Source organism: Typopeltis vanoorti, chromosome 7 (assembly GCF_054136105.1).
Source record: "Typopeltis vanoorti isolate ZY-2024b chromosome 7, IOZ_Tvanoo_1.0, whole genome shotgun sequence".
In the NCBI taxonomy this organism is placed as follows: Eukaryota; Metazoa; Arthropoda; class Arachnida; order Uropygi; family Thelyphonidae; genus Typopeltis; species Typopeltis vanoorti.
The window spans coordinates 97,487,144-97,501,420 of record NC_143555.1 but is presented as its reverse complement, the minus strand read 5'-3'; the positions used below and the strand labels follow the sequence as shown (position 1 = coordinate 97,501,420).

General features: G+C 35.3%; 2 protein-coding genes across 4 annotated transcripts in view; both read left to right on the top strand.

Moving 5' to 3' along the window:
* Nucleotides 1-1,434: 1,434 nt before the first annotated feature.
* LOC150104888 (STAGA complex 65 subunit gamma-like) overlaps nt 1,435-14,277 on the top strand; it is a 134,749-nt gene continuing 121,906 nt past the window's right edge. Inside the window, exons 1-3 of one of the 3 annotated variants that reach the window (XM_090395406.1) lie at nt 1,530-1,837; nt 9,763-9,968; nt 10,189-10,354. In XM_090395406.1, the coding sequence (XP_090251532.1) occupies nt 10,194-10,354 (161 nt within the window). In that variant the 5' untranslated portion in view covers nt 1,530-1,837; nt 9,763-9,968; nt 10,189-10,193. Of the gene's footprint in view, nt 1,472-1,529; nt 1,838-9,762; nt 9,969-10,188; nt 10,355-14,277 lie in introns of those variants that run through there. The other 2 variants (XM_090395405.1, XM_090395404.1) reach the window with 2 other exon arrangements.
* On the top strand, nt 2,872-3,315 carry LOC150104889 (protein CFDP2-like). The gene has a single exon (XM_090395082.1). It carries the CDS (start codon nt 2,872-2,874, stop codon nt 3,313-3,315), a length of 444 nt encoding a protein of 147 aa, XP_090251208.1.

Genomic DNA, 14,277 nt, shown 5'->3' with positions numbered 1-14,277 from the left:
ATTCAAATTTAGTACGAATACATTTAAGGTTTTGCACTTTAACTGGAAAATGTAAAGGTGCGGAGATGTATTATAGGAGGTACAAGATCGAGTGATCGTTGTCATGTTTTTGGATAGAGAATTCACGCTCAAAAGACATGTTGCAAAAGTGATAAAATCAACACAAAAAATGTGACTGTAGTAAGAAAACTGACCAGAAGAGATAAGAAGTGATGTGTTCATTTTAATGTAACTTTAATTATATCACTAATGGACACAGATTTGATCGCCTAGATTTGTAGAAGAGATGCAAGGTCTACAAAAGTTTTAAAGAGGCCTATATAACAAAATATGTACCAGGTTAGTGTAAAATTTACTACTATGATGGGAGATTGAGGTAATATAATTTGCAGAGTTTTGTAAATAGGCATAGATGAGTGATATGATTGAGACATATAAATTGTTAAGAGAAACTTACCAGATAGATATCCATGAAGCAAGGTCTACAAAAGGTTCAAAGAGACCAATAACAAAATAAGTATCAGGTTAATATAAAATGCCGGCCTGGTTGGTTTCCATGCTCCAGCCAAAAGACTGAGGGTTCGAATGTGATTGTCTGTGGAAATACTAGTGGTGGTGGTGGTGGGCAGTAGATGGCGTTGGTGTATATAATGCCGTGGAGACGGAAAGCTGTAGAGTAGGTGCCATCCTTGCAGGTATAACATAATCATTATCATAATATTTTTAAAAGGTTGAAGTAAGGAAAAGGATAGGAACAAGAGAGAGTTTTTGGAGATTGTGCAAAGGTGTATGGTGCATAAGAGTGTAAAGCATGAGTTTTAATTGCATGAAGAGTTGGTGAGTGGAATGCTTGGCAGATGAAATAGTAAGTGCACAAACATTCAGTAAATTTAAGATGAGGTATGATGGATATTATCCCCTCACATTGCATATTAGTATTGCCTCCTTTAATGAGTCTTTACTCCATGATATGTTTATATTATAATCAGCTATCCACTAGCACCTTTCATTCCCTTATAGGGAGTGAGCAGGGCCTTTTAACCCTATCTAACTTTTGGAGACTGAGTGAGCAGTTCAGTCTCCTCTGTTAGCCAATTAGAGATAACTGGACGTATCTATCAATAATTATAAGCGGAAACCGATGAAGAGACAGTCAAACAAATGCTGCCAGTAAAAACGCACTTTTTCCCGCAGTAAAAACCCACTTACCCGTGCTCCATAGATCGGCAAACTCGGGATCTGATCGATGAACGGCTTATAAAAAGTTGATCGAGTCGGCGACTAGACTTGAACTTAAGTATATCTTCGTGCGGCTTAGCCCGAAGGATGGAAGTGCCACATCCAGTGAGCTACACAGGTCTAAGTAAATAAATGCAGAGTTACCACTTTTTTTTAAAAAATTTCTTTTCCATTGTTACAGCTAGGTGGTGCGTATGTGATACAAAACAAACTCATGGCGCGACTATCATCTGTACGAATTTAGATATTTATATTTTTATATTTTATATATTAGTACTGTATTTATATTAATGATATATTGTTTGTTAGAAATATATATGTGTGTGCTTGTGGCGGTGAACAATAACATGCTTTCATTTTTTAAATTAAAGATTTTGTAGTATTCGATATTGAAATATGAAAAGCAATTGAATGTTCGAAAAGCTTTAAAATTGACGGAATTGAGTTATAATAATCGTAAAATTTTAGGTTAGTTCAAGCAAAACCGTTATGACATCACTTTTTTAAGGCTCATAAATCGTCACATGATCTTTAGTACGTAAACAGCGATTGCTATTCGAAAATTAAAATTCAGGAATTGAAATATTTCCTTTTTACGGTAATCAGTTTTATTGTATTTTTATTTATTTAATAGTTGGAAATGTCATTTGTTCGATAAAATTTCTTAAAATTCTATGTATATTGTGTATATATGTAGAAAGTTTTTTACCTTGGGTTTTTTGTAATATACGTTAAAGATACCAAACTTTTATTTCTTGGACAAAACGTGGCAGTTCTGCATTCCCCTGGAAATTTAAAAATTTGCATATCATGCAATTTTAGTGGTAACAGCACATCTCATTACTGGAATTAATCCATTTCAATAATCAAACTCCTTACCTTATGGAAGTCTACAGGTGGCCGCAGCATATGTATCAAAGGGGGGTAAAAATTCAAGTCATATCACCTCGTGGTGCCCCTCGGGAAACACTGGGTAAATTCCTAGTAGGCTAACATGACTGGTAAAACATGTTAGGGCCAATATGTGGATATTAAATGATTGAAAAAGGAAACGAGATAATATCAGCTACTTCCGCACAGACTTGTGCCTCAACTGCTGATATAGTTACTAGGCATCTTCTTCTCTCTTCCATCATCTATGTGGATGATGATGAGGCCGAATGAACTCTTTCCACTTCTGTCTGTCCCGGGAGAGTCCGAACAATTCTGTCCAGTTTGGTGTCACTTGTTGTGATTTGGTTTTCAGGTCCTCTTTTATTTTGTGTATCCATCTAATTCTGGGCCATCCTTTGGATCTTTTACCTTTATTATTACTGTTACTATGCATACCAAGGATCAAAGCCTTCCAGGAAGTTCTTGGTTGAATAAAGATACAAGAAAGTGTGATCAAATTAAATTATGGAAATCTAATCTCATCTTTTCAACATATAACATACGAACACTTAAGAAAACTGGAAAAATTTTTGAGCTACTTAGAGGAGCAAAAAGAGTCAACATAGACATTATATGTATACAAGAACATAGATGGAGAACTGATAATCATGAAGTGAAAGAAAATCATCATCACCTGACAAAAAATGGAGATTTATTTATATCTCAGCAAACAATGGATGTACTGGAGGGGTTGGAATAATGCTCAAGAAGGAACTAGCAGAAAAAGTAACATCAATTGAAAAAGTGTCTGAAAGAATTCTCCTCATAACCATAAGTACCAACCCAAAACTGACAATAATATCCACATATGCTCTTACAGAATGTGCTCCACTAGAAGACAAAGACACCTATTATAAAGATCTTTCTGAAACTGTCATGAACATCCCAGTTCACAATGTTACACTCATTGGCGGCGATTTTAATGCCCAAATTGGTAAAAACATTGCTAGTAAAAATGTGGGTAAATATACATATCATGAAACCACAAATAACAATGGACATTCTCTTATGAACTTCTGCAATTGCCATGACATGGTAATTACCCAAACCAAATTTCCACATCCAAAAGGAAGACTGTGGACCTGGGAACATCCAAATGGTTCTCATTCCCAAATAGACCACATCCTAATCAATGGAAAGTGAATCAGATCGATCAAGTATTGTCGAGCATATAATACGGTTGAACTAAACTCTGACCACAGAATAATCAGTGCCTTCATTAAACTTTACTAAAAGCTTCTAAAAATAACCGGCCTAAAATGAAACAGTACAACTGGAACAAACTAAATAACCCACAAATTGCAGCATCTTTACACAGCACATTAGAAGACAATATGAAAAACATTCTTAAAAATCCAGTTAATGATTTTTCCAACAAAATTCTTGGAAACAGCAACAAAAAAGACTAAAAAAAATGGATTACCCCTGAAACTGAAAAATGTATAGATGAAAGAAATGAAGCAAGGAAACTCTACTGCTTAAACAGGAATGAAATAAATAAAGATAAACTAGATATTTTAAAATTGATTACTAAATTTCTGTTATACTGTATTTACTCGAATATAACTCATTCTTGCATTTATCTTGCATCCCTGATTTTACTTTATGAAAAAAGAAATTAAAAAGTTTTGTGTATACCTTGCACACGAAAAAAGTTTAAAACTTTAAGAAATAGATAGTGTATGTTGTTATGGCAGTTTTAGATCTCAGCATTTCAACTCAACAATCATCGGCTTGCCTTTGTCATTGAGTCGTGCACTCGTTTGTTAGTACTGCACCAATCATATGCATGTCTTCATTGCTGTGCTATCTCTACCAGACTACCATTGCTGTCCATTTCGGGCTCTGCTTTCACTTCTTATTAGTCATTTGTGAAGGGATTGTTCATAATGTATATCAAGTCTTGGAAATCACTGGTAATTTTTGCTTGAAATATGGAGAAACGTTCAAGTTACAATGCTGGATTTAAACTCAAAGATCATATGATTCTGAAATTATAAAAAGACAAGCAATAATGAAACTGTTTGTTTTAGTTTAATTACAGAAGCATTGTCTCTAAAGATTCAAATATATCGCATCAAGAAGGTGAGCCACAGATCATGTAAATAATGTTGATAATTAAAATTTAAATTCATTCATTTTATAAATAATGAGAAATTATAATGAATACCGAGGATTTAATTATAAATGTCAATTTAGTTATTTCCTGAAAAACTTTAGTTTCTGAAAATCCCCGTATATATCTTGCACCACGATTTTTTAACTTTAATTTTGGGGAAAAAAGTGCAAGTTATATTTGAGTAACTACAGTATAAATGGAGAACTAATGCCAGAAGTATTCAGAATAAGGAACAGGAGTTTTTGGCATAGATTAACTTAACTTGGCTAAAGGTTATAGGCATTAGTGAGATTTGGTTGACTGAGAATGATATAGTCTTAGGAATAGAATGCAAGGGATATAGTATATTCAGAGGGAACAGAATGAAAGGAGGAGTTGTGCTAATAATAGCAAAAGAATTGAAGCCAAAAAGAATAGAAGTATATCAGAAGTACAGAGATGTAGAGGCAGGTCATATGAGACTATCTGGTGTGAGATAGCGGCCAACAGGATAAAATATATAATTTGTTGCTACTATAGGCCAAGAAATTATTATTATTATTACGCTACACCTCCAAGGGGTCCAAAGACTCATCGAGGAAGGGCACCTATTCTAAAACTCTCCTTCTCCACCACTCAGTCCACCAAATACAATGAACCGCAACTATCATCACCAACTACAATGAACTGCAACTACCATCAACAATGCCATCTACTGCCCACCACCACCACTGGTATTTCCACAGACAATCACAAACATCTATACCCACGGTGGGATTTGAACCCACAGCCTTTTGGCTAGAGAGTGGATACACTAACCACTCGGCCAACCAGGCCGGCTAATGTCTGACCTGGTTGACCTGTATATGAAAAAAATTTCATGACTTCAGCCAAATGTGGACATAAATTTATTGCCAGCATACTAATAAATTATATTACACAAAAATCGTGATGTAAATTTCATGCAGATTAAATTGCAATAAGTTTTTGGCAAAAGTTATAAATTTCATTAGGATATAGTTAAGGAATTAATATACATTGCTTATAGAAAACTATGCAGAGAGACATTTCAGTATGGAATATATCCACCATGAACTACAATGCAGCTCTCACAACATTCAGGAGTTCTTGCAGCAAACTGGCCCACTCCTCCTTCATAGGAAGGATAAGGCCTTGTTTGTTTTCTGGAGGGGAATTTTGAGCAGCAATGTATCTCTCTATTGCATCCCAAATGTGTTCTATGGATTTGAGATCTGGGGGAGTATGCTTGCCACTCGATTCGATTAATATCATCGGTCTGCAGAAGTATATCTCTACTTATCATGTACAATATTGTGTAGTATCGTCATCCATAAAAATGAATTTTTCGCCTACATCACCACAGTTAAACATGACATTGAAGAACTTTGTTGCAATATCAGTGATCAGTCATAGTCCCTTTTTACAGCACTTGTAGCTGGAAAAAACACCCATTAAGCATAATGCCCCCCCACACCATGACCCCAGCACTGCTGTTTCTATCCCTTTTGAAACATTCTTGTGATGCTAAGCAGTACCACTTTCATGCCAGATCATGTGTCATCTAAAATCGAATAATAACACCACTGAAAACATATTCTATGATTTGCTGCAGATAAAGGGACACAGGCCTTTGAGCATATAGACCTTGCCGTAGTTGAGATATCTGCATACCTGTACTTGAATAGAGCAGACTTGCAAACTGACCTGCTGTGGTACATCGATTATGTTTTGCTGTTATAACCAGAAATCTGTCTTTATGCTCTGTAGTAGAGCAAGGGTGACCTCTTAACAAATGTCTGGAACATGTTCCATTTATTTGAAATGCTTCCCACAGCCTGGATAAAATGCTGTTCTAGATTCCAAACTCTGGCGGTATCAGTAATTCTGTGGCCTTCAAGCTTTCCAATAATTCTTCCCCACATGAAATCATCAAGATAATGTCTTTGAAGCATTACAAGACATCCAAGTTTGCAACTTTATTTCTTCATGAGAAAAATCTTCCTTCAAACACAATTCACTTAGCAGAGCCTTTTGTCTTTTATCCTGTTCAGTGCTACCACATGACTTTTTTGTGCATGATTTGAAAATTTGAATGTGTACCCACTTTCTTTGAAATTGTCAGTCATACAAATTGCTACAAGCTGATTCATCTGAATTTGTGGTTGTAATCTTCAGAAATAGTGTTTGTCCTTAGGTTTTTGGACACCATTGTATAAGGGAGAATGTAAATATCATGCATTGGCAAATTAGCATGATAAGTGCAGGTTGAGATGAGAGATTTCAACTATGAGGACTAAATTGGAAGGAGAAATGGTTACAGTGAAGGAAAGAAATGAAATTTATATAGCTTCTAAGAGATAATTACTTGAGACATGTAACAGAGGAGATATGAGGTTTGAGAGTGCTGGATCTGATCATAGAATCAGAGAACTTATCAGTGACCAATCTAGCCACATTGCCTTTGCTTGGCAAAAGTGATCCTGTGATTTTCACCTGGGTGATTGGCAAACATAATAAATTTTCTTTTAAGGAGTTTATGTGGAATTATAAATCAGGTGATTATGACAGGCTGAGAATGAGCTTGCAGCATTGCCATGGCATAAGAATATAGAGGAGAGAGAGAGAGATGGTGCCAGTGCATGGGAGATAGTTAAGGGGTGTTTGAAGAAAGCAATAGCAGACTGTATACCCAGAGCTAGAGGATAAATCGAGCAGGAGTTAGATGATGAATAGCATCATTAAGCAGGAGTCGCAGAAAAAGTTCTGGAAGGAATAAAAAGAAAAAGGTGATCAGCCTACCCAAGACCAGTTTCATGGGTATGCTAATCACCTATATGGTAAGGAAAGCCAAAGCTAATTATGGGAGGAAGCTAGCTACTGAGGCCAAAAGAAATCCTGAAGACTTGAAGTCTTCAGGCTATCCCTCAAGTACAAAAAGGAATGACCATGGAAGCATGATTAAAAATGCTGATGGTAGGGTATAACAGAAGCAAACGAAATAGTTGAGTTATTGAACTATCATTTTGCAAGTGTGTACCATTCAGATGGTGTTATTGCAGTACTAGATGTGACTGATGAAAAATTGATGAATTGGGGATGCATAGTGCATTGCAGAATGTTAATGCAAACTCTGCCATGTGATCAAATGGTATATAGTCCATGTTTACAAGAAGCTGTTTAATTTAAGCCTCAGTTTTGTTAAGGGACCAATGGAGTGGAAAGAGGGCAAAATAATTATACTGTATAAAGGAAACACCAAGACAGAAATAGCAAATTATAGACCAATCAGTATCTCAGGTGTGGTGGATAAGGTATTGGAAAAGTTGGTTAAAAACAGAATTCAACACTAGGTAGACAGGAATATGATACTCTGTAGGGGGCAATGGTTTTTGTGAGGTGTGGGTCTTGCCTTAGTAATTTGCTTATTCTCTATAATAGTGACAATGTAGTTGGATAAAGAAAACAGCTATATTGCTGGACTTTGCAAAGGCATTTGACAGGATTCCTGATGGAACTATGTTGCCAGCCTGGTTGACCGAGTGATTAGCATATCTGCTCTCCATCCAAAAAGGCTGCGGGTTTGAATCTTGCTGTGGGCATGGATGTTTGTAATTGTCTGTGGAAATAGTAGTGGTGATGGTGGCGGGTGGTAGATGGTATTGGTATTGTTGCGGTTCGTTGTAGTTGGTGGGTTAAATAGTGGAGACGAAGAGTTGTCGAGTAGGTGTCCTCTTTCAGTGAGTCTTTGGACTACCTGGAGGTGTCACGTAATAATAATAATAATAATAAATTGGAGCAAATGGGAATGGATATGAAGCCATTGATTTGGATTGGCTGATGGATATATATCATTTTTTATTTATATATTTTTTTTTTATGTTGCTCCCACCCATGAAAGGCTATTTGTAAACCTATAGTACATTTTGTACCATGGACGGGTTAGGGATTTTTTTATCAATTTTACCAAAAAAACATTTTTATCAATGTTTTTTTGTAAAAACATTGATAAAAACTTAAAATTCATTTTTATTTTTTTTACATAATCCAGAAACCCTGCTCTAGAGAACCAACACGGAACTTTTTCAAGCCTCCAATAAGCGGGGCAGTGGTCTCACACCAGGCAATGACATTCATCTCCCACTTAAAATTTATGGAGGCGTTGAGTCTTTGAGAGGAACAGGAGATGAGGTGTACCACAGGTCTCTGTATCTGGCTCTCTGCTGTTTAATTTGTACATCAGTGATATAGGAAATTATTTGAGAGGAAATGTTCAGTTGTTTGTATAATGTGAAGTTGGGAGACAGTGTTAGCTAATGAAGATGATGTAGAGATCTTGCAGGATGATTTAAGTAGATTGAAGGGAAATGTTCAGTTGTTTACTGATGATGCAAAGCTGGGAACTGTGATAGCTAATGAAGATGATGTAGAGCAAAGGCGGCTGGTGGAATTTTAAATGGAGGTGCTGCCTATACAAAATAATTTTAAAAAAATAATTTTTTCTTAATTAGTAACCAATTTATTAATAAATAAATCTGTAGATTTATTTATTAATAAATTGGTTACTGATTAGGAAAAAAATAATTTTTTTAAAAAATTATTTTGTATAGGCAGCACCCCACTTAAAACTTCACGGGCTGCCACTGATGTAGAGTCTACTTAAATCCTAGGTGATTTAAGTAGACTGGCAATTTGGGTAAAGGTAAATGGCTGCCAGTTTAATATGGTCAAGTGTGAGAAGATTCACTTTGGAAAGAAGTGACCACAGGCTATGAACTGTATTGATGGAACTGAACTGCACAAAATTATATGAGGCAAGAATTTGGGGGTGATCGTGGACAGGAAGTTAAAGTTTAGGGGACTTGCCCAAAAAGCACATCAGATTGCACAGTTGTTATTAGCATTCAACACAAAGTTCTAGATTGAAGGCAATTCCAAGTAGAGTTATATGGTCAAACTTCAAAATGGGGAAATGGATAATGAAACTTATTTGTGCCTATGCTTTCACAGATTCTCCTAAGGAAGAAGTGGAGAATATTTCAAGTGAGCAGGCAGTTGACATAAAGAAAATGGAAAAAGTGGTCCTTGTTGGAGATCTAAACAGCAGAGTAGGAAATGAATCCCACCAGGCATACAAAAATGTTTTGGCAAGACTAATAATAATGGCAAGTTCTTCTGGATTTCTGCCCACGGTATGGACAAGGCGTTACTTACACCATAATCCAACATAACAATGTGCATATGTTTATGTGAAGAGAAGACAAGAAATAAGAAAGCATCATTAACCATGTTATTGTTGATAGTGACATCTTCACTTCATGAATATTATTATTAAAATATTAATAATTAATACTTTTATTTAAAATATTTAAATATTATATTTATTAATTTTATAAACATTATTTATTTTAATAGTAAATTGATGTCAGAATTGATAAAAAATAAAATCTGCTAATGCCTTTTATTCCCCAAAGGTTTGCCATAACTAACTTTTGAAGACTGGATGTGTGTGTGGGAGGTGGGGGTCAACTAAATCCTTAGCTACTCAGATTTTATTAAATTTTTGATAAAATCTGCACTCTCAATAAAGAAGAATCTAATTATTGCATATGGAATATTAATTTTGGTGATGGCAAGATGAACATGAAGTATCAAGAAAAGAACTATATGGAACTGTAAAGTAAGAAACTGTGACTGTTACTTCAAGGAAATATGGCTGTTTATTTCCTTATGTGAATTTTGTGATGTGAAAAATAATACAATTCTGTTATGATAATCTAAACTTAAACTAAATATTTTTAGCACTTTCAGTGAAGTGGATTTGTGTGTGTGTGTGATATGCAATTTTTTTTAACTTAGTTGCGTGATTTATGCATTTTTTATATATTTTTTACATTTAGTAAAAATGATGTTGCAGTCACATTGGGGTGACTTGCCTCTAATTCCAGACACAGAATCTGGAATTGCAGCTATAGAACGAGAACAAATTACAAAACCACGACCAGTGGAAGTAGAAGGAGCTGAGCTCTATCAGCCAACTCCAGCCAAAATATTACCACCTCAGGAGTAAGTAGTATAGTATAGTAGTCCTAATAGAGTGCGAGCTCTAGTGTTAACATTCATATGAAATTAGTTTCTCTTTTTCTTTCTTTGATTCGCAAATTTTATAATATTCTGCTTATGACTAATTAAGAATGGAAAAGGAAGTTTGTAGGCAAGGATAATCACATATTAGCATATACAGTAAAATAAAATAAAATCCTTTGTTTTATATTTATGTGTACTTGTATCACATCTGTTTATTGTGGATGACAGTTGTTATTTATATTATTATTATTATCATCATCAAATTCCTGCCACGTACCCTCAAGGGGTGTACAAGATATGAGAGTACTAAATGAAAAATTTACATCATTATTAACTTCCTATCTACAATTTTCCTCCAAATCAGTCTGTTACTTGTCAAGACTCCAACATTATCAGATCTTATATTTCTATCGTCTAAGGCAGCGCTTCCCAAACTGTGGGCTGCATCCCCCTTGGGGGGGCATAGGTTTTGTTGAGGGGGAAGTGAAACCACACATTGGTGCGGGTTCACAAATTTTGCTTCCTGCATATTTCAGCGCTTAATGAATATTAGTAAATATATGCTTATTCATATCAATTTCATTTCAAAGCAGAAATTTAAGAATTGCAGTTTCAAATATTTCACCTGATATTGACTTTTTGTGTAGCAGTAATGAAACAGATCCATCACATTAAATTGTTATTAAACTTCTTTTATGTTTTTAATTCTTTGTTTATTACTAATCGTTTTACGTTCATATGCTTGTACTGAAAATGTACAATAACAATATATCTATCTATATAAATATATGAGATAATGTGCCATGTCAAATGTGTATGTAAGATGCTAAAAATGTAATATTTACATTTGATTTTTGAATATTCGCTGTGTATGTTTTGTATTGAATATAAATACAATAAATATTATAATAATATATGTCTATATTATGATATTTTTTCGAGGGGAGGCCGTGAAATATTTTAATTTTTCCAAACGGAGCCCTGATATCCAGAAGTTTGGGAAGCACTGGTTTAAGGCCCTTTCTACCATATCAATCCACCTATATCTTCGTCTTCCTTTGGGTCGTTTTCCTACCAACCTGGTAGAGAACAGTTGTTTTGCTAATCTTTCCTCGCCCATTCTGTTTAAGTGACAATACCACCTCAGGTTAGCTCTGCTAACACATTCCTGGATGCTGACAATGTCAAGTTCTTTCCTAATATCCTCATTTTTAATATGATATTGCCATTGATGCCATCTGTTCATACCTCTAATCTTTCTCAGGACTCTCATATCTGCGGTCTCTAGTCTTTGGTCAAGTGTTTTACTTCTGACCCAGCTCTCAGATCCATAAGTTAAAACTGGTTTGAACACAGTCTTGTATACAGCTAATTTAGTGTTTCAACTCATTTCTCTCTTATTCCATATGAATTTATTCAATTGACTTCCTACCATACCAGCTTTGTTGATTCTGTTGTCTATTTCCATATTTAATTTAGCATCTTCACTAAAAATCGTGCTTAAGTAGCTGAAATCTTTTACTTGTTCCACAGGTTCTCCGTTCACAACACAGTTGACATTTTCAACGATTCTGCCTATTTCCATTGTCTTTGTCTTTTTATTGCTGACCTTCATACCATATCTATTACAACAGTTATTCAATTTAGTCAGAGAATCTTGCAGACTTGTAGCGGATTTATTTAGAAGTATAACATCATCCGCATAAAGCAAAGAGCTGACATTAACATCTCCAATTTTGATATCATGTTTAATACCACTTTCCTTCATAATGTGATCCATATAGATAATGAATAACAGAGGGGATAATGTACATCCTTGTCTCATACCAGATTTAACATTAAACCATCTTCCTGTACTACTTTTAATTCTAACTGCTGACTTACATCTCAAATAAAAACTAAGTATTGCTTGATATAATGCCCCATTGACACTATATAACTGTAGTGTATTGAATAGCTTCTCTCTTGGCACCTTGTCACATGCCTTTTCCAGATCTACAAAACTTAAATACAGATCTTTGTTATATTCCATGATTTCTCAACTATTTGTCGTAAAGTGAAATCCGATCCTGACAGCCTCTATTTGACCTGAATCCAGCTTGTTCTTCACCAAGTTTTCTTCCACAGTTCTTCTCAACCGTTTCTCAAGTATACTTATATAAATCTTACCAGGAACACTCAGTAGGGAAATATCTCTGTAATTCTCACATTCAGTTTTATTTCCCTTTTTGTATATGGGTACTATGAGAGCTCTACTCCAATCATCAAGAATTCATCCCCCTGTCCAGACCTTCTGAACTATGCAGCGCAGCCACTGTAAGACTTTTATACCACCATACTTCAGCATATCTGGTTGAATATCATCTACTCCTGCTGCCTTTCGACATTTCAAGCCTTTGATGGCTTTTTCTTCTTCAAGTATGGATATGTATGCCTGTTGAGTGTTTTTTACCACTGTGCTACCACTGCTAGTTTCATTAGTAATTTTTCGAAGTAATTACTCCATACTTCAAGGATATCTTTTTCTCCCATTTTCATGTCACCTTTATCATCTCTAATTCCTTTTACAGCACTCTTTCCTCCATTCTTAAGCTTCTTCAACAACCTCCAGAATATTTTGCCACCTTCTTGATATTTATTTTCTATATTCTTGCCAAAGTCCTCCCATGACTTTTGTTTAGCTAGTTTTACACAGTGTTTAGCTTTTTTACATTTGTCTCAGTATTCTCTAAGAGCACAAGCGGACTTATTTGCCAGGAACTTTTGATATGCTTTCTTCTTTTCCTTAACTGCCTCTTTAACTTCCTGTGTCTATCATGGAGTTCTGATTTTTCTATCCTTGCAGACAACCTCACCACATGCCTCTCTGGCTGAATCAATCAGGATTTTCTTCAAAGGCTTGCCACTGAATCTCCAAGGTTTGGTTCCTGTTCTCAAACTCTTTCATTTTTTCTTCAATAATCTTTGTGTATTTTAGTCTACAGTTCACATCTGAGAGCTGCTCAACTTTTATTCACTTTAAAACTTTCTCACATGTTATTCTTTTCAATATGAAATTCAATTTTATCTTGCTCAAGACTAGATAGTGATCACTTCCAATTTCAAATCCTCTGTACACTCTGGTGTCCTGCACCAGGGAGAAAACATCACTATCAACAATAACATAGTCAATGAGACTTTTCTTATTCCTAGCCTCTTCTCTCCATGTGAATTTGTGCACATTTTTATGTTGGAACATGGTGTTAGTAATAACCAGTCCATGTCCTGAGCAGAAATCCAACAGATATTTGCCATTATTATTAGCTTTGCTCTTTTCTCCAAATTTTCCCAAAATATTTTTGTATGTCTGACAATCATTTCCTACTCTGCTATTTAGATCTCCAACAAGGACCAACTTTTCCTTTTTCATTGTGTCAGTTGCTTTTTCTAAAGCCTCAAAAAATTCCTGCACTTCTATCTTAGTAGAATCTTCTGTGGGACAATAGGCACAAATAAGTGTCATTGTCGAGTTCCCCATTCTGATATTTGCCCACATCACTGTACTTGAGACTGCCTGCCATTCAAGAAGATTAGCCTTGTATTTAGTGTTGAATACATCAGCTACTCCTTTTTTTCCTTGATTGTCATTGCTTGAATATAACATTTTGTGTTTGTTGCTCAGAAAGATCTCACCAGTTTTTGTCTTTTTTTGTTTCAGTCACCCCTATTATGTCGAGCTCCCTATTATTATTATTATTATTATTATTGCATGACACCTCCAGGGAGTCCAAAGACTCATCAAGGGAGGGCACCTACTCTATAACTCTATCTCTGCTATTCAATTCACCAACTACAACAAATCGCAACTACCGTCATCATCATATACATGAACACCATCTACCACCCACCACAACCACCACTAG

Coding starts and splice junctions, on each gene's coding strand:
- LOC150104889 (XM_090395082.1), top strand. CDS start 2,872: ATGCTCAAGAAGGAACTAGCAGAAAAAGTAACATCAATTGAAAAAGTG.